At 31.3% G+C, this 19,378-nt stretch overlaps 1 protein-coding gene, 1 long non-coding RNA gene, 1 other non-coding gene and 1 pseudogene across 3 annotated transcripts; 3 read left to right on the plus strand and 1 right to left on the minus strand.

Moving 5' to 3' along the window:
- Nucleotides 1-322: 322 nt before the first annotated feature.
- On the plus strand, nucleotides 323-12,120 carry LOC107908525 (GTP cyclohydrolase 1-like; annotated as a pseudogene).
- On the minus strand, nucleotides 8,269-11,092 carry LOC121220239 (uncharacterized). Its single transcript, XR_005917400.1, has 3 exons — nucleotides 10,400-11,092; nucleotides 9,659-10,015; nucleotides 8,269-9,523 (listed from the first exon to the last, which is right to left on the minus strand). It is a non-coding gene; the product is annotated as an uncharacterized lncRNA (long non-coding RNA).
- A 2,753-nt stretch (nucleotides 12,121-14,873) lies between the features above and the next one.
- Nucleotides 14,874-17,230, plus strand: LOC107918866 (40S ribosomal protein S8). The gene is made up of 5 exons (XM_016848449.2): nucleotides 14,874-15,002; nucleotides 15,070-15,142; nucleotides 15,887-16,217; nucleotides 16,439-16,608; nucleotides 17,005-17,230. The coding sequence occupies exons 1-5, from the start codon at nucleotides 14,999-15,001 to the stop codon at nucleotides 17,084-17,086; spliced, it is 660 nt and encodes a 219-aa protein (XP_016703938.1). The 5' UTR covers nucleotides 14,874-14,998; the 3' UTR covers nucleotides 17,087-17,230.
- Nucleotides 17,231-18,915: 1,685 nt separating this feature from the next.
- TRNAK-UUU (transfer RNA lysine (anticodon UUU)) lies at nucleotides 18,916-18,988 on the plus strand. Its single transcript has one exon. It is a non-coding gene; the product is annotated as a tRNA-Lys (tRNA).
- The last annotated feature ends 390 nt before the right edge of the window (nucleotides 18,989-19,378 follow it).

Below are 19,378 nucleotides of genomic sequence, written 5' to 3' on the forward strand. Positions count from 1 at the left end.
TACAAAAGAGCTTAGTTGCATCACTCTTATTTGAGGTGGAAAATTTTTTACTGACAGTAGCGAAGTAAAAAAAAAAATTTAATAAAATCGAAATTAAATTATATATTTTTATGATAATAAAGATATAATTTCGTCGTTTTAATAATTTATATCTTTATAAGTTTTAAAAAAATTAAATCAAATTTTTATCATTTTTTAAAAGTAAAATATAATTTTATCGTTACTATTTTAATATTTTATAAATTATAAAAGGACCTAAAAGGAAAATTTCCGTTTTAAGGGACCCCCTAGCTCTGCCTTACTTACTAACTTGAAACAAACAATGAGAAGCTTGGAACATAGCAAAGGTAAACCCTCTAGAAAATTGAAAAATGCCATCTATAGCAAACCTCTAAAATTAATCACTAACAAATGATAACTGCTAATAACATCCAAACTGGAAGGGACTAATATCCCACTTGTAAATGAGCGGAAGGCCAAGGATCTTACTATAAAGCTTTTATAAATGAGGTCTCTTCAATCTTCATGTTGAAAAATGATGGAATGTTGGAAAAGGAGGAAGCAAACCCCATCAAGAGAAGGATATGGGAGAAGAGATAGAAGGAACAATAAGGAGGAATGGATGAAGTGGAAAAGGGAGTAATGGCCATTAATAGTCGTAATGAGTTGGGTCATGGGGTTTCTAGGTTGTTTCCTTTTAATTGGCTAATTGATTATACAAGTTTAGTCCAATGAATTTTTTTCGGTGTCGCCAGTATGTATTTTTTGTAACACCCGTGAAAAATATGATTATTTACTGTGAAAAAAAATTAATGGGTGTTGTCGGTTTGTCAATAGTACTAAAAAGTTTTCAATTTTTTTTTGGTATCGTCGGTAAGTCAGGCGGCACCCATTAAAATTTTTAAAAAATATTCTTTTTAAGTGCCACCATATGTCCTTTTTGTTTTTTATTTTATTTTATTTTATTTTATTTTTTTGCCGTACTCAATAGCCACTGATGTCGCCATTTATGGTGGCTTTTCATGCCGATTTCGACACCAAAGAAGAGATTTCCTTCTCGTTGACTTCTACGATTCAAATCTCCTAGTAGTCGACTCCAAATATTCTAAAACAATGACCAAAGTCGATGCCGCTTGACATGATAGCGACATCTAAAAAAATATTTTTAAAAATTTTAATGGGTGCCGCCTGACATACCAACACAATATATATATTTTTCCTCCATCGTGAATATTTGTATTTTTCATGGGTATTAGGAAAAATACATACTAATGCAGAGTGACACAATGACAGCACCCAATTTTTTTTTTTAAAAAGGTCGATTATTAGCTCATCATTGGGGGCCAACAACATTCCAACAACATTGTAGATTTCAAGTCATTTTCGTATATAATTTTTCACTTGGGTTATTTTTGTAATTAATTAATTAATTGAGTTGTTTAAAACAATATCCAAAAACTAACATGCAAATGGTGTCCATGTATTAGATTACAATTTTTTTTACAGGACTTAACCAGCTAAAGAAAAGCCAAAACAAACAAATAGAAGAGAGATATTTTTGAAAGATTTAAGTATGTTGGGGTTGATTGATTAAGTATATTTTCACTCATCTTGCAATTTTTGGTTTCTAATTCAAACATTAGTATACAATATTACAAAAAAAAAATTGTAAGAAGCTTTTGGAACTTCATGTATGTTTGTATGAAGTTCGTGTTAAGTTTACAAGATCATAGTAAGGTTCTTTTGCTAGTATTTTCTTTGTAATATATATGTGTGTTATTATGTTATTGTGATTTCATATTTTGTGCTAAGTTTTGATCAAGGCTTTTCTATTACATGTTTCAGGTTACAAACAAAAAGTAAAGGATATTGCTGAAATAGCTTTATTCCCTGAACTGGGTTTGCCTAATGAAGTTGGTCACACTGGAGGAGCAGGCAGGGTTGTGATCGTTCGAGATCTTGACCTGTTTTCGTACTGTGAGTCAGTGCTTGCTCCCGTTTCAGGTCAAGTGTCATGTAGGATATGTGCCATCCTGTGATGTAGTGGGGTTAAGCAAACTCTCTAGAGTAGCGGATGTGTTTGTGAAACGACTGCAAGACCCACAACGTCTAGCAGATGAAGTATGTTCAACTTTGCACCGAGGAATCAAGCCTGCAGGGGTTGCTGTGATTGTCCAGTGTTTGCACATTCCCTTCCCAAACCTGGAGCCAGTTCTTGATGGGCATCAAAACCACCAAATAAAAACAATTCATACAATAAAATAACTTTAAACAGTAGTAAAGAGTAGTAAGTTCGATTCCATAGGGATTGGTGATTATGATCAACTTTCGCATTTTTCTCGTGAACATAAATTTTTTGTGCCGATAATCATGGCAATAGACGTGCCAATGACTCCAAACGACCTGCTGAAAAATAAATAAATTATAGGAGTTTCGAAATGACTAGAAATTAAATAAATGAAATAACATAAATAAACAATTAAATAAATCAAAAAATAAATTAAATTGAGAAATAAATTCAGATTTTGTAAACAAAGTTATAAAGCCTTAGTCCTAGACTCAGTAGATTCCGGTTTTTGAATCGATCCTCGAAAATTAGTTTTCTCATCCAAACAATAAGCTGGTTAAGAACGTCATAATCGCCAATTCTTCCTCTCGTAGTTGATCCCGGTATGCCCTGCAAACCAACCCTTACCGATTATCTAACCGCGATATACGTGTTTGCAATTCAAGACGCCGGCAGCCTTGCGTTATGAAGAACCCAACTCGGATTAACGACCTCAACCGCGCAGAAGTTTAAATCCAATCACAATCTCCTTTAACTTGTTCACAGAAATCCGGATACAACACGGCCGATTCGACTTCCCAACTGTACGCCAAAACAACTCCAACCCAACGCACTTTTTGAATTAAAATCGAGTTAACTTTAAGGGATTAATTTGTCAATCTCGATATTCCAAAGAGATGATGAATACCGATTTAAAGGATTTTTAGTGCGGATACAATTTCTCACGATTCTTGACCGGAAAGAATACCGACCTAAAACTAATTTTTAGTGTGAATTTAATGGTAATGGAGAAAGATGGAAAGGGGAATAGACTTGGGAAATAATGAAACAAATTTGCTAAGAAAAATGAAATGAAATGAAATGAAAGTGGTAGTATGCCTACTGACGCAGGAAATTGAAAGAATAAAAAACAATTTCAATTCAATTCCAGCTAATTAAGATGTATTTTTTCAAGTCTATTATGCCACATATTTATATATAAACCATATGCAAAAATTAGGCTAATCCCACCTACCCATTAATTACATGAAAAATATCAGATTTTATTTTCTAAATTTAGCTTTTACAAGGTCAAAAAAAAATTGATCAGCACTTTAATATCTCCAAATTTCTGGTTTGGCCCTTCTTCTATTGTTCATGCTCCAATTGAATCCTTTTCTGCTTGTTTTTTTGCTTTAAAGTATCCGAATTTCATTCCTAACAAGATTTAAACATAGAATTCACCAATTAGCAAGAATTAATTCAAGAACAAATTGATTTGAGCACGTAAAATATGCAAAATAAAAATGCTATCAAATCCCCCTACTTAGCCTATGCTTGTTCTCAAGCATACTGTACATTCCTCCATTAGAAATTATTCAGTAACTTATCAAAAATCAAGTCTCTTTTCCACAACCATGATCAATGCAAACAATTTAGGCGAAAAATGAATCAGTGCTCAAATACTTAGTTTGATCAACAAGTGTCCATAAAATTCAAACATATAAATTAAATCATTTCACTAAATTGAGTTTGAACCAAAATTTGCAAGGTATTATTCTTAATTAATTATGTATTAAATTTGGAACATAGTCAAACCTTTTTACGCGAACAAGGATAACAACCCAAGCACTCTACTCCGGTTACTCAATTTGATATATCTCTAAACGGACTATTTTTCCCTACTCATGGCAACTCGGTTAGCGGAATGTTTGTAAGTTTTCGGTTCGTCACTCAAACCTTTTTATGTGAGATGAGATGATAACTAAAGCACCTCATCCCAGTTACTAAATTCGATCATTTTTACGAAATCTTCACTCATAACTTGAGCCATCAACGGAGTAGTATTTTTATTTATTATTATTACTCATTTTTTTCTTTCTTTATTTATTTACAAGAAAATACAATATTCTTACCAAGCAATTATAAACAATCAATTTTCATGAAACAATCTAATTATATATATCAACTTTATAACACACATGTCAATTAAACTAGATAATGAACACTTTAATTCAAGAATCACTCAACTATCTAAGTTGACTAAGCAATGGAATTAGAGGTTCAATGTCAAACAAATTAACGAATAATCTAGCATAAGAATTAACACATGTGAAAAAGAAACAAACATGCAGCGAAAAGAAAATCAATCATGCACACTGACTAATCCAACACCCCTACTTAATCTATGATTATTCTCAAGCACGTTGTATACGAATTAAAATATAGTAGAGAAAAAGTTCAAGTATACTCCCTGTGTATAGTGGTTGTCGGCGTTGGGAGTGGCTACTTTGCAAGATGGCGAGAATTGTGGGGACTTGGGTTTATTTGAAGAAAAATGGATTGGGTTAGGTGTGCATGTGTTTTTTTATTTGGGTTTGGGGTGTTGGGTTGTGAAGAAAATAAATGGCAGTACTGAGCAAGGCGTGCCCATGCCACGATCAATATTTGATTTCTGAAAAAATCGACGGCCTCCACCAGATTCTTGAAAAACAACACATTAAATGGATTAAATAATAATATTGTTATTATTCATTTTATTTTCAACCTAAATTTTACTGAAATTTAAAATTAAATAAATTAAAATAAATTTGGGTTGCCTCCCAAAATGCGCTTTTATTTAACATTGTTAGCTCGACGACCTTAAATGTTATCTGTTTGGCTCATTAAGAATTAATTTTTCCATCTCATGCACTTAGATGTTCTTGTAAAAACATTTCAACCTTTGCCCATTGTCCTTAAAGCACTTCCCGAATTCCCCCATCATCGGTGGATTGAGGTGTCTTTGAGCTTCTCTGTTCAAGTTTGCCTTTTCCTCTATCGGAATCCTTATATGTTCTAGAAACGGTTGGAGCTCTAATTTTAAGGCCTTCATGCGAATGACAACTTCACGTATTGATTTTTTTATCATCGAAAATTCCTCTTGCTTAACATCATGATCTACACTCCTGCAAGGCACAAATTGTAACTTATCCTTTTCAAAATGTAAGTTTTTCAATGGTTTCATTCCATTGACATTAGAGACATTTGTTATTGCACTGAGATGTCTCATATCCTCATAAACATTAAACCTAACCACGTCACTGTCAAATTCTATGGTGAGTTCCACTCCAAACATCAATTTTCATTCGCGTGGTGCTTAGAAATGGTCTCTCGAGTAGAATATCGAAAAAATTGGCGGAGTTATCCTCTATGTAACAGCCCAATTTTCAGTAGTGTCAGAATAATGATCTGAGATCACTAAATTCGATGAAAAAGTTAGAAAAAATTATTAATTAATAAATATAAGTTAAGCGTGATTTTAGAAATATTTTTGAATTAGTGAATTTTGTGATTTAAAAGAAACTATTAGGTAAATTGGTTGAAAACGAGGTATCGAAACCTCGATATTATAAATTGAGCCATAAATATTTTTATAAATATTTACAAAGTGTCATTAGGGTAGTATTAAAGTTTCGTTAAGAAATTTTAACGTTTCGATGGTTAATTGATTAAAAAGGATAAAATTGAAAAAAAATATTCTCGAGACTCCATTTCGGTAAATTGGACTCGTAAATATTTATGATAAATATTTACGAAGTTAGTTGTGTAGTTAATTAGGTTTTAATTAAGTGAATTTGTCTAACTTGAGGTTAATTATAAAAAAAGATTAAATCACCAGAGAGATAAAAGTTTAATTATAGATTAAAGAAAAGTTAAAAGGACCAAATAGGAAATTATGCCATCAGCCTAAATTGAGGTGGCATAAGAAAAGAAATATCTAAGATATTTTTAATTTAAAATATATATTATATATTATGTTTACTTAAATAATAAGTATATTGTTATATTATATTATTATAATATTATATTATTATAATAATAAAACAAGAAATAAAAGACAAAGAAACAGAATTGAAAAACGAAATAGAGAAGGAGAAAGGAGAAAGAAAAGAAAAAAAAAGAGAATAGGGGTTTTGAAGTTCCAAGCTCAATTGGTAAGTTAATTTAGTTTTTTTTTTGTAATTTTGATGTTTTTGGAATCCTAGAACAAAATACTACTTGATTTAAGTTGAAATTTCAAAAGTTTGTAAATTTTTAGATGTTGTTTATGTTGAATAAATTGAAGAATTAGGGATTAAATTGATTGAATTTCAAGTTAGAAGTTAGTAAAATGTTGATTTGTAAAATAAATTATAGGCTTTGAATTAATAGGGACTAAATTGAGAGAATTTTGAAATTAGGGATTTATGGTGAAAATGAAGAGTTAAAATGAGTTTATAGTAAGAATTAAGAGAGAATATGGAGTTAGATTGGGAAAATAAAATTAGTATTGATAAGGGATTAAATTAGAATTTAGGTATAAATGGAAATATTTTAATGAAATTGTGTATTAATGCTTTTTAATTGTTTAATTACGTAGCTAATGTCATGCAAGAGTCATTGTCCAAGAAAGGAAAGGAGAAGGTGAACAGTGAGTGATTCGAGAAAATTTCGGTTAGTATTATCATAATTCGAATTTAATTATTAATTGTTAAAATTTAAATTAATATACATGATAAGCAAATTGAGGTAAATATCATGATTGAATTGAATGATAAATACGTATTCGTATTGAATTTATTAATAGTAATTGTTGAATTTTGAATAATATGTTTAATAAATAAAAATAAGGTGAATATCAATATTGAATTAAATGATATTGAATTGTTTGTGAATTGAAATAATAGATGTTTTGAATTGATTGAATAGTTGAAATTGTTGTGGAAATGAATTCGATATTGGAAAAGTAAAATAATACACTATTAACTTATCGGACTAGATTGGATACAAATGGCATGCCATAGGATTTGTGATGTGATGAGGAGATTTGTAGTTCGGCCAAGAAGATGATTCTGTTATTATATGCTTCGGTTTATCCGAAGAGGCATCTAATGCCTTATTGGTGTGTTTGGGAGGATATGATATATTGGTGCGTTAAAGATGATTTATATTATTCCGGGTGTGTTAGGTTGGATATTCTATTGTGTTTGGTTAGATCCGTGTATCCATCAAGGTCCGAGTTTTGTTAATAAGGGTAAATAATTAAAATGAGAAAATTTGAATAAGTGTGGTTGATTGAGCTATGGAAAGAAATGAGAAAGTGAAATTGTGATTTAATATGTGAATTGGAAATCGAGATATGAGATTTGAATATATGAACCCAAAGTTCATGATTTGATTAAGAGTAAATTTTTGTTATATGATATTAGTGAGTACAAATTGCAATAGAATTGATATTGAATATAGTGAATAATTGAATGAATTGTATATGAATTGAAATGAACTATTGGAATGAGATGTGAAAATTTCAATGGAATTGAGATAGTCAAAATAGTGTATGAATACAATTAAATACAAGATTTAAAATATTGCTTATTGTTATTAATTATCAAGTTGATTTAAAGTATGAGATAATTAATGAATAATTATAAACATAAATTAAATGTATATAATTTATCGATTAATGTTAGAAATTTGAATTATGACAATACCATTGAATATTCCCATACTCAGTGTACGGTTATTTCCGTGCGCAGGTTAGTAGAAAGCCAGTGTCCGGTCCAGTATCCAGAGCAATCCCGACCTCAGAGAAATTTTAGTGATGTACCTTTCTTTTGATAATGTGGCTTGTGTCTAGGTGATGTATTGATTAAAGTACGCTATGTATGTTATTTATTTTTTAATTAGTTATAAGTTATCCGATATGTCTGGTAATGCTCCATAACCCTGTTTCAGTGACGGTTTGGGGTTAGGGGTGTTACACTCTATGTCGATAATGTATATATCTGCAGGAAAAATAAGTTTGTTTACCTTGGCAAGAACATCCTCCAACACTCCTTCTGGATGCATTACTGACCTATCTGCAACCTGAATGATTACACATGTTTCCTTAAAAGGACTAGCATTCAGTAGTTTATAAATAGACAAAGGCATAACATTAATAGATGCACCTAAGTAGCACATAATTTTTTTAATCCCAACACTACCAATCTTGCAAGATATAGAAAACATACAATGGTCCTTACATTTAAGTGGTATTTTCTTTTGTAAAATAATGGAGACATTTTCTCCTACACTTACATTTTCATTGCCTAAGAGCTTCTTCTAACTCGTGCATAATTCTTTTAAGAACTTTGCTTATCATGGAACATGCTTAATCGCATCAAGAAGATGGATCTTTATTTCTACCTCTCGAAATGTGTCAAGGATCTTCTTTTCTTCTCACTCCTTTTTGCATTGGACGAGTCTTTCAAGAAATGGAGACGGTATTACAAACGACCTTTGAGGAGTCAAATCTGTAGTTGACACTGGAACGGGTTTTTATTTTTTCTGTTTTGGGTTATGGGTACGATTTGTGTCAGAAACTGACTCCAAAATGGTTCCACTTATCAATGTCTTAACACTTACATTATGTCGAGGATTAGTTTTAGTTTGATATGACAATTTTCCTTGTGACTCGAGTCGACTGACTGCAAGCGCAAGCTTACTCATTTGTTTATCCAACTCTTGAAGATGTGATTTCATCTTCTGTTGGAATTTTTAGGTACTGTTGGCTAGCATTTCCATTATGTCTTCCAGAGATGATTTTGGAGGTAGTAACTGTTGATTAGAAAGTAACCTTTGTTGATATGGCTGATTAAATCGAGAATTTGACCCATAATCAAGTTTAGATGATTTTTCCACCACACATTATAGTTGTTTGAATAGCATATCGCCTTTGGCGTGGCCTTAGAAAGTTTCTGACAACATTCGCTTGTTCTGTCGAATCATTGTGCAAGATAGGACATGAGTTCGTCGAGTGATCTGCTATAACACAAATTTCGTACAACCGAACTAGGCTTATTTTTTCTGTAAGCAAATTTTGAACAACATTAGTAAGCTTATCAAATTTATCTTTTAAAGATAGAGAACTTAACCCATGAACCTGTCTCGTGGGTTTTGTAGCCGGTCAGAATTGCTGAGAGTTTACAGCCATAGTCGAAATTAACTCCCTTGCTCTCTGAGGTGTCATATTAACAAGTGCCCCTCCACTAGCATTATTTATCATTTTCTTTTTCATTTCCATTGGGAGTAACCCCCTCATAGAAATACTGTAAGAGTAACTATTCAGTCAGGCCATGTTGTGGGCAACTTGCACATAACTTTTTGTACCATTCCCAGTATTCGTAGAGCGATTCACTCATCTTTTGTCGAATTCCTACAATGTCCCTCCTTAATTCGGCTGCTCAAAAGAATCTGTTAAGAAATAAGCAAGACGCGTCAAACCATGTTTTGACAGATCCGGAAGGTAAATAAAATAGTCATTCTCTAGCAGAGTCGGCTAATGAGAAAGGAGAAACACGAAGTTTAATTTGATCTTCGGTTACTCACTGAGGTTTCATGCTTGTGCAAACCATGTGAAATTCCTTGAGATAGGTATGCAAATTTTCATTTTGTAATCTGCGGAAGGTGGGCAATAGATGAATCAAGTGGGATTTCAACACGATCATCATTCCTCCTGCTGGATAAGTTATACATAAGGATTGTTGTTCATCTGGGGCTACTATGAGTTGGTGTATAGTTTGCTCTGCCATCTCGTATGGTTCGTCAAATGAGAAAATGTCCTCGGTGTAATATACAATTTTGAACTCGGGATGTGGTCGTTTATCACGTCAAATGGCTTCTCTTTGTAGTTTTCAAGCCAACTTCTCTATTTTTGGTTCAAATTCTAGAGACCCCGGTTCTGATCTGGTCATAAGGAAAATGAACAAAAGTTAGAAAAATATTTTCAATCCCCGGCAACGGTGCCAAAATTTGATGGGCATCGAAACCACCAAATAAAAATAAATCCTACAATAAAACAACTCTAAACAGTAGTAAAGAGTAGTAGGATCGATTCCACAGAGATTGGTGATTATGATCAACTTTCGTGTTTTTCTTGTGAACATATTTTTTTTGTGCCGATAATCGTGGCAATAGACATGCTAACGACTCCAATTAGGGGAGTTTCGAAATGACTAGAGATTAAATAAATGAAATAACATAAATAAACAATTAAATAAATCGAAAATAAAATTAAATTGGGAAATAAATTCGAATTTTGTAAATAGAGTTATAAAGCCTTAGCCCTACACTCGGTGGATTTCGATTTTTGAATTGATCCTCAAAAATTAGTTTTATCCTCTAAACAATAAGCTGGTTATAGCAGTTAAGAACGTCCTAATCGCCAATTCTTCCTCTCGTAGTTAATCCCGGTACGCCCTACTAACCAACACTTATCGATTGTCTAACCGCTATATACGCGTTCACAATTCAAGACCCTGGCAACCTTGCATTATGAAGAACCCAACTTGGATTAAAGGCCTCAACCACGCGGGACGTTTAAATTCGATCACAATATCCTTAACTTGTTCACGGAAATCAGAATACAACACGACCGACTCGACTTTCCAACTGTATGCCAAAACGACTCCAACCCAACGCGCTTTTTGAATTGAAATCGAGTTAACTTTAAGGGATGAATTTGTTAATCCCAATATTCTAGAGAGGTGGTGAATATCGACTTGAAGGAGTTTTAGTGCAGATACAATTTCTCACAATTCTTGACCGGAAAGAATACAGACTTAAAGCTAATTTGAATTTAGTGAAGCATGAAATTTATCATGCTTTGTTGGTTATGGAAGTGGATTTAATGGTAATGGAGAAAGATGGAAAGAGGAAGAGACTTGGGAAATAATTAAACAAATTTGATAAGAAGAAAAAAAATGAAATGAAAGTGGTATGCTTACTGGCGCAGGAAATGGAAAGAATAAAAAACAAATTCAATTCAATTCCAGCTAATTAAGGTGTATTTTTTCAAGTCCATCATGCCACCTTTTTATACATAAACCATATGCTAAAATTAGGTTAATCTCACCTACCCACTAATTACAAGAAAAATATTTTTCTTAAAGTTGACTTTTACAAGGTCAAAAAAATCTGATCAGCCCTTTAATATCTCTAAATTTTTTATTTGGCCCCTCTTCTATTATTCATGTTCCAATTGAATCCCCTTTTGCTTGTTTTTTGAATTAAAGTATTCGAATTTCATTCTTGACAAGATTTAAACATAAAATTTACCAATTAGCATGAATTAATTCAAGAACAAGTTAATTTGAGTACTTAAAATATGCAAAATAAATATGTTTTCTGTCGTTCTTGACTCAAAGCATCAAGGATGGATAAAGATGTTGGTTTCTTCGGGTTCGGGAGTTTTCGAAAATGGAAAAACTGATGTTTGGAGTGATTTTCTGGGTCCTTTGAGTTTCAGAGGTGTAACTGTGGAGAAAATTCCAACTCGAGACTCCACAAAACAACGTTGGTGCGCTTCCTATTCGTCTTCTGTTGCTAAAATATCCCATGAGCATGTAAGACCGAACCCTGGTATGCTTGTTGCAGTAGCTTCTATACTTAGATCATTGAGTTGAACCTACCATTCTGGTCCCAATGCGAGCATCATCTACTTCCTTTTCATGGTATCGTCCATATCAGATACATCCGCCCTGCAGGCGAATTCAATCCTGTTGAAACATCCCTTTTGCAATTGATCGTGCATTTTTTTGGATTCAAGCTTCCAGTGCAAGAACGACTCACCAGGCAAATAGCAGAAGCACTTTCACCAATCTTAGGTGGAGATATCACGGTGGTTGTGGAGGCTAACCATACATGTATGATCTCTAGAGAGATTGAGAAGTTGGGCAGTAACACGACCACCATAGCTATACTCGGTCAATTTTCGACCGATCCGGCAACTCGGTCCGTGTTTTTGCAGAACATTCCAAACAATACTACATCTGGAACACTGTAAGTTATAACTTGATTTTTTTTTATTTCCTTTTCCAAAGCTTTATATTGACATTCTTTTGCCTTTGTTCATCTTTCTGTTAGCCTGCAACAATGCATAAAACAGAGTTATTTATAGTGTATATATTTTGTTCATAGATCACCAACACCGACCCTCGCTTTTGTTCATAGATCATCATATCATATATACCTACATATACATATGTCTATCTATACAACTACATTCACAGTGGACACCTGTCCATTTCTTTTTCGTTCTTTTTTTCAGGAGAACTTTATACGTAAATTTCAATTCCAATTTTTAGATTATAGGAATGATTAAATTTCAATTTGATTCTTATATTTCACTTAAATTAGAAATTTAATTTATATATTTTAAATTTGATATAATTTGATACCTTAAATTTTATACTACCATTAGTTAGTCTAAATACTTTATTCTAATCAAAATGATTATGTGAATTTTTTAAGAAATGTTAACACCATTAAAATTCTTTACTAATTACAGTTTCGTTACAATGTTATTTTTTTGTTACGTAAATATAAAGTTTATTTTATTTTATTTTTCAAAATGCCACACTAACACAAAGGAATTCTAATAGTGTTAACAAATTAACCTAAATTTTTAAATTCTAAATATACAAAAAGTAGAAAAACTTTGAGCAATTTGTAACCTTTAAATTTTTACACCATAATTTAGTTAAGAAATAAATAATTAACCTAATACAAAACGTGTGTAAAAACCATACTATATATATTATTACAAGGTACACATATATGGCAACAATTCAATGTAGATCACTTCATAAAGCAACACATAAAAATCACAATGAATTTTTGAAGAGAAAATGGAGAGAGTAGAGGTGCCCATGGGTCGGGTCGGGTTCGGAAAAATTTTAGGCCCGTTTGCTAGGCCTGAACTCAAAAAACGGGCCTAATTTTTTACCCAAACTTGGCCCGGATAAAATATTAAAACTCGAGCCCGACCCAGTCCTCCCATATTAATTTTTTTATATAATTTTTTTAAAAATATATATAATACATCAAAAATACTAAAAACATTAAAATAAATGTTTCTCAACAAATTGAAAATAAATTAAAAAAATGTATACTTAAATAACACTAAGATAAATATAACTTAACAAGCAAATGTGAAAAATAGTAATAAAATTAACAATAAAACAAGAGTTATACAATATCCAAATAATAACAACAAAATAGTAGTAACATAATTGTGAAATGGTAGCAAAATAGTGAAAAAACAACAAGAAAATAATAAAAAAGCAAAAAAAGTAAAAAAAAAGCAACAATTTTTTTTTGTTTTCATTTTGGGGCTGGGCCAATAAAGCCTTACTCGAGGCTCAGTTCGTTTCTAAACGGGCCTTATTTTTTTTGTCCAAGCCCAATTTTTGGGCTTATATTTTTACCCAAACCCTCCCACTTTTCAAACAGGCTTTTGAGCCGGGCTAAGTGGCTCGGCTCATGGACAGATCTAAGAAAGAGTATCTTAATTTTTTTTTAGTGAATTACAAGAGAAGGGTTAATAGCAATGCGACTAGTGCGGCTCGGATCCAGGTCACATCTAGGACAATAAACATCTTAATCATCATGCCAATACATAAAGTTTGAAAATACCTTAAATTTGTTCGAAAGTGAAAGTAAAAGTAAAAAAAAAATATTAATTAAAAAAAAAGTAAAACACCAAATGTTAACGAAAAAATGAAGTAGTAAAAGTAATAGTGAACAGAACTAAAATAAATTAAAAAAACAAACTAAAATGCTAATAAATGCCGTTTTTTTTAATTATGAAAATAGGACGAATTTTTAAATATTTTTAGGTATTCACTGATTTAAGTAAAACACTTTCAGTTAGAAGTGGTTTTTGTCACAATAGGATTTTATATAGATCTTAAAGTCTTGTTTTCTTAAATAATGTGAGATATGAGATATGAGATATGTATATGTATAGACTCATGAATAGGTTTGCAGCTTGTTCCTAAATAATGTGAAATTACTTTCTCTTTTAATTAACTACATAAAATTAAAGGCTATGTATAAAGGAAGAAAAAAAAATCTTTTAACTAATATCAAAAAAATCTTTCTAGAAACATATTTATTGCTATTTTCGTAATTAAAAAAAAGACATTTATTGGTATTTTAGTCGAAAAAACAAGACAAAGGAAGAGTTACAATAAAGCTAATGAATATAAATTATTTATATAATATAATACATATAATCATAGAGATAATGAATACAGATTATCTCAATATATATATTTTAGTTTTTAAATTTAATTTGAAAATTTACTAAATATTTAAAGATGAAGTAGATATAATTTTTAAAGTAAAATTATAAATGTTAAATGTTATTTCTTTTAAAAAAATTAATTTTAAATGAATAAATAAATAAAAATGTTCTTATTTTATGTTAATTAGATAAATAAAAATTTACTTTTAAATTATTTTTATTTTAATATAATTTTTTTAATGAAACCTTTTTTATTTTAAATTTAAGTGTTAAGATAAAACATTTTAATATAATTTAAAATTCAATGATTTTTTATATTTTTAATTTGAAAATTCGCTAAATGTTTAAAAAGGTTAAAATATTAAATTTTTAATTTTATAATTTAAATATCCATATTAATAATAAAATTTAAAAAAATAAATAGATATTTAAAAAATAAATTTAAATTAAAATAGATTTTATAATTAAATAGTAGTTTAAATAAAATTTAGAAGAAAAAAATTTGTTCAAAATACGTACCGAATTGGTAGGCGATTAGCAGCTAGCCTCTAATATAAAAACAAATGTAGAGGTTTGGTAGCGCCTGGGAGAGTGAAACCAAAGAGTGAAGCAGAACCCGTCCCTTGCGCCGTTCTGTCATCATGGGTAATTTTCTTGATACCTCCATTTTCTCACCCTCCAAACAGTCTTTATGGTGTTTTTTTTTTCTCAGGTATTTCCAGGGATTCTATGCACAAGAGACGTTCCACCGGTGGCAAGCAGAAGGCTTGGAGGAAGAAACGAAAGTAATTTTCCATTTTGTGCCCATTTTTCTACGTTTTTGTTTTTTGTTTTTCTTTTTGGTAAATCTGCCGATGAATAATGCGTTGGGATTCCTTTTCCTTAAACAATCGATCTGTTAAAAAATTTGTTGATCAATGATCATTGATGGTAGAAATGGAGTGGGATTTAGCAAAGGTGCCTCTTTTTGAAGCATAACATTTGATTTTATGATTTATGATTAAATCTGACAAACTAACCATTCTTGAGTCAATACGTATATATATGTATGGATTATGGAAGATTCAAATCACGTAATACCTACATGACACGCATATATGTATAATATACATACTTATATATGTATATGCATGGATCTTAATTCAATCATGTATATATATTCATGAACGATTGATATGTTTGTTTTTGATGTTGCTGTGGTCTTCACGTATGGTTTTATGTTTGAAATCTTACGCTTAGATGATTCAAGTTTTATTGCTCCGATGCTTTATGTTTCTTGAGTTATGCCTGTGTGATATCGGTGTCTAATGTTACACCTGGACCTGGAAATAAGGATATGACCTTCCAAATCCATGGAAAAACTCGCATCTGACACTTATTTCGAGTCCAAATAACATAAGATTCGAGGGCCAAGATGCCTGTTATTTGAGGTTCTTGGGCAGTACTTTATGGATGAATACTTTTGGCAATATAGATCCACTGAATTCCCGGTTTTCTTTATTGATGATCTCGGTTTTTCTCGGTTACAGGTATGAACTCGGCCGCCAGCCAGGAAATACAAAGCTATCAAGCAACAAAACCGTCAGGAGAATCCGTGTTAGAGGAGGCAACGTGAAGTGGAGAGCGTTGAGATTGGATACAGGCAACTATTCATGGGGTAGTGAATCCGTAACCCGTAAGACTCGTATTCTCGATGTCGTATATAACGCCTCGAACAATGAGCTTGTTCGCACACAGACTCTGGTAAAGAGTGCCATTATTCAAGTTGATGCGGCTCCGTTTAAGCAATGGTACCTTCAGCACTACGGCATTGACATTGGGAGGAAGAAGAAGATGGCCTCTAAGAAGGAAGCTACTGAGGTAGAAAGTTTATAAATTAGCTTTCCCTTACTGAAAATTGAAGGTCACTTTCAAACTATGCTGCTACATAATAAAAATGCTTAGGAAATGAAATTGAAGATGCTCATATTAGATACATACATATATAAGATTCTCAAACTCGAGTTAAAGTAGCGTAGGTTTTGATGATTGGGTTTAGCTTTGAGTTGATATTTATTGTTTCTGCATAAAAAAACTGACAGGAACCAGAAGGGGCTGCCGAGGAAACCAAGAGGAGTAAGCATGTAGCAAGGAAGCTTGAGAAGCGCCAAAAAGATCGCAAACTTGATCCTCACGTTGAAGAACAATTTGGTGGTGGTAGATTGTTGGCATGCATATCTTCCAGGCCAGGTCAATGTGGCAGAGCTGATGGGTAAGTTCTGGTTTCTAATCTGTTTCTTATTGGGATTTGCATGCGAGAGTCGTGTATGATTATGCATATGACATGTTTTTTCGATGTATCTGGAGGGTCATATTTAAAGGAAGTGAATAGATAGAGCAACACAACTTATTACTAATCTTTATGTTTTCTCAACATTTTTATTTGTTTCAAATATCTGTGTTTGACATATATTTAAAGCGTCTTTTAGATGATTATGGATTCTTCCAGTTTTTCTTAAGCTATCCTCCATCAAAGGACTTTCAAATACATCAAAAATTGAAAATATATATATTGAACATGCATGTGTAAAAAGATGCTTGCATGCCATTTGACATGCAATTTTATTACAAAATATTATATTTAATTTAATATAATTTATATGTTTAGGTACATATTGGAAGGTAAAGAACTGGAGTTCTATATGAAGAAAATGCATAAGAAGAAGGGCAAGGGTGCGGGAGCTGCTTAGATGAATTAATTTGGTGTTTTTGTTTTTTCAGTTAAAAGTTTGGTGAGAATAAAATGGAAATTGTTTTTATATTATTTTATTTAGTTGAATTAATGGTATTAAATTGTTTTTTAGTATGAATAAAGTTTTTAGCTGCTTTTTTTAGTTTGATTGAGTCTTAGTATTTGTGCGAGTTTTAGTTTAGTTAGTTCTAATTTGTTGGCTTTAGTTTGGATTGTACCAGTTTTTAATCTGTTTGTATTGTAATAATTTGATTCTACTTGGTGATTGCTTGGATAGTCTGTTTGTGATAGTTTGATACTTGTGACTACTTCAACTTGTAATTGAATTGGACTTGTTACACTTTAAAAAATTAAGATTAAAATTTGCTATTAATCCCTATAGTTTGCAAAAGATGTGGATTTAGTCCATGTACTTTAATTTTGTCATTTTTAGGCTTTATACTTTTCAAATTCTAAAGCTTTAGTCCTCATCAAACAGTAACTACCAAATTTATTAAGTTCAAGTTTTTCTATTTCCAATCTGATTGGTAGGCGCGTATTATCCTGTGTAATGCCTTGTCTGTTTATTATTTTCATATTTATGTGTAATGATCTAATTGGAGAATATGGACTAATTTGCAGCTACGCATATGGTACATGATTAGTAATTGAATTTAACCAAATAATTAAATACTATTGTTTGGTCCAGGACTAAAATTTTAAAATTTGAAAAACACAAGACTAAAATTGATCAAATCAAAAAGTAGGAACTAAGATTGATCAAATTAAAATATATGGACTAAATTTATAATTTTCCTAAAGTACATGAATTAATAATAGAATTTAACATAAAAAAATAATGTAGCAGTTTGTTTAAGGTTTAAACTCAGATGATGTATCAATTAAAGATTTAAAATCAATGCGAGTTCTATCTCAAAATTGTGTAACAAGCATTGTATTAATCGTTCCCACTTTGCGTTTGTTTTAAGGATTTATTAAACCAACTAGATATTGGGTTGTACACGTTACGTTATATAAAAAGTATTTCAATTCTTGTCATAATTGTACCATACTTTAAAAAAGTATTTCGAATTCTAAAAATATGGCTTGATTTATTTTTGTACATTTTCTTATACAAATATAAGATTTCTTTAAATCACTTCAATTTGATACATTATTTGTATATCCACTAAAATAAAAAAGAGGTTTTCTCCGTTGAGTAGAAAATAGGGGAGGGAGATATAATAATTCAGAGAAATAATGATTCGTAAAATCACAAAATTTAAACTTAATTATTTATCATTATAAATTGAATATTATAAAAATAACAAGTTATTATAACACTAGCATAACAAACACAAATGGGGGATGGGGAAAATAAGAACCCTAGAAATGAAAAAAAAAAGATATTCAAAAATTGAAGATTTTAAATCAACATAATTTTTTTTTCGGTTGTATTGGTGATAAATGACAAAATTCCATATAAAAATAACGGATAATTATTTTATACTCCACAAGCGGATCAATATGATGTTAAATATATATATTTTAATTATTTAATTATTATCTTATTATACCTTGAAAACGAAATTTTGGTATTCCACCCACAATGTATAGAATAATAATCCAAAAATAATATCTTAATATAAATGTATCCCCTAGAAGCCAGAGGTGATGAAACACAGTTACAGCTTCAATAGGGGAGTATTTGACCCTAACGTCCTAATTCCCTCCAAAGAGAGGGCAAAAGTTGAGTTTGGTTTGGAAATTTTACCCTACTCTAGGTTGGCATGCATTAAGTGCCGAGGTCAATGTCGACTTTATAAAACTTTCAACCGTGAAACGTATGCCGTCTTAGCTCAGCCGGTAGAGCGCATGGCTTTTAACCATGTGGTCGTGGGTTCGATTCCTACAGACGGCGGAACGGTGGTTGGGGTTTTTAGGTTCAGTAGTGTTCCTTCTCTTCTTCTTTGTTTATGTTATGATAAAACCCAATACCATCAAATAAAACAAATTTGATAAATGGTTGATTTATTTCTTTAAAAAAATAGGGTTAAACTTACTACAAGTGTATGTACCATATCAAAAAGTTCAATTTAGTCCTATTATTTTAGAAGTCGTTAAGTTCGTCATTAATGGGATGACATGTTTTAATGGTAAATCAAATTAAAAAGTTTACTTGTATTGAAAACAAATGGAATCACGTGGCTTAATGATGGCTAACGTGGACAAAACACAACAAAAATGTACAAAAAGAACAGAAAAAAGAATCAAAAACAATTTGAGGTAATAGCAAAATCAAATTCTTACC

This window comes from Gossypium hirsutum, chromosome D08 (genome assembly GCF_007990345.1).
Source record: "Gossypium hirsutum isolate 1008001.06 chromosome D08, Gossypium_hirsutum_v2.1, whole genome shotgun sequence".
NCBI classification, from domain to species: Eukaryota; Viridiplantae; Streptophyta; class Magnoliopsida; order Malvales; family Malvaceae; genus Gossypium; species Gossypium hirsutum.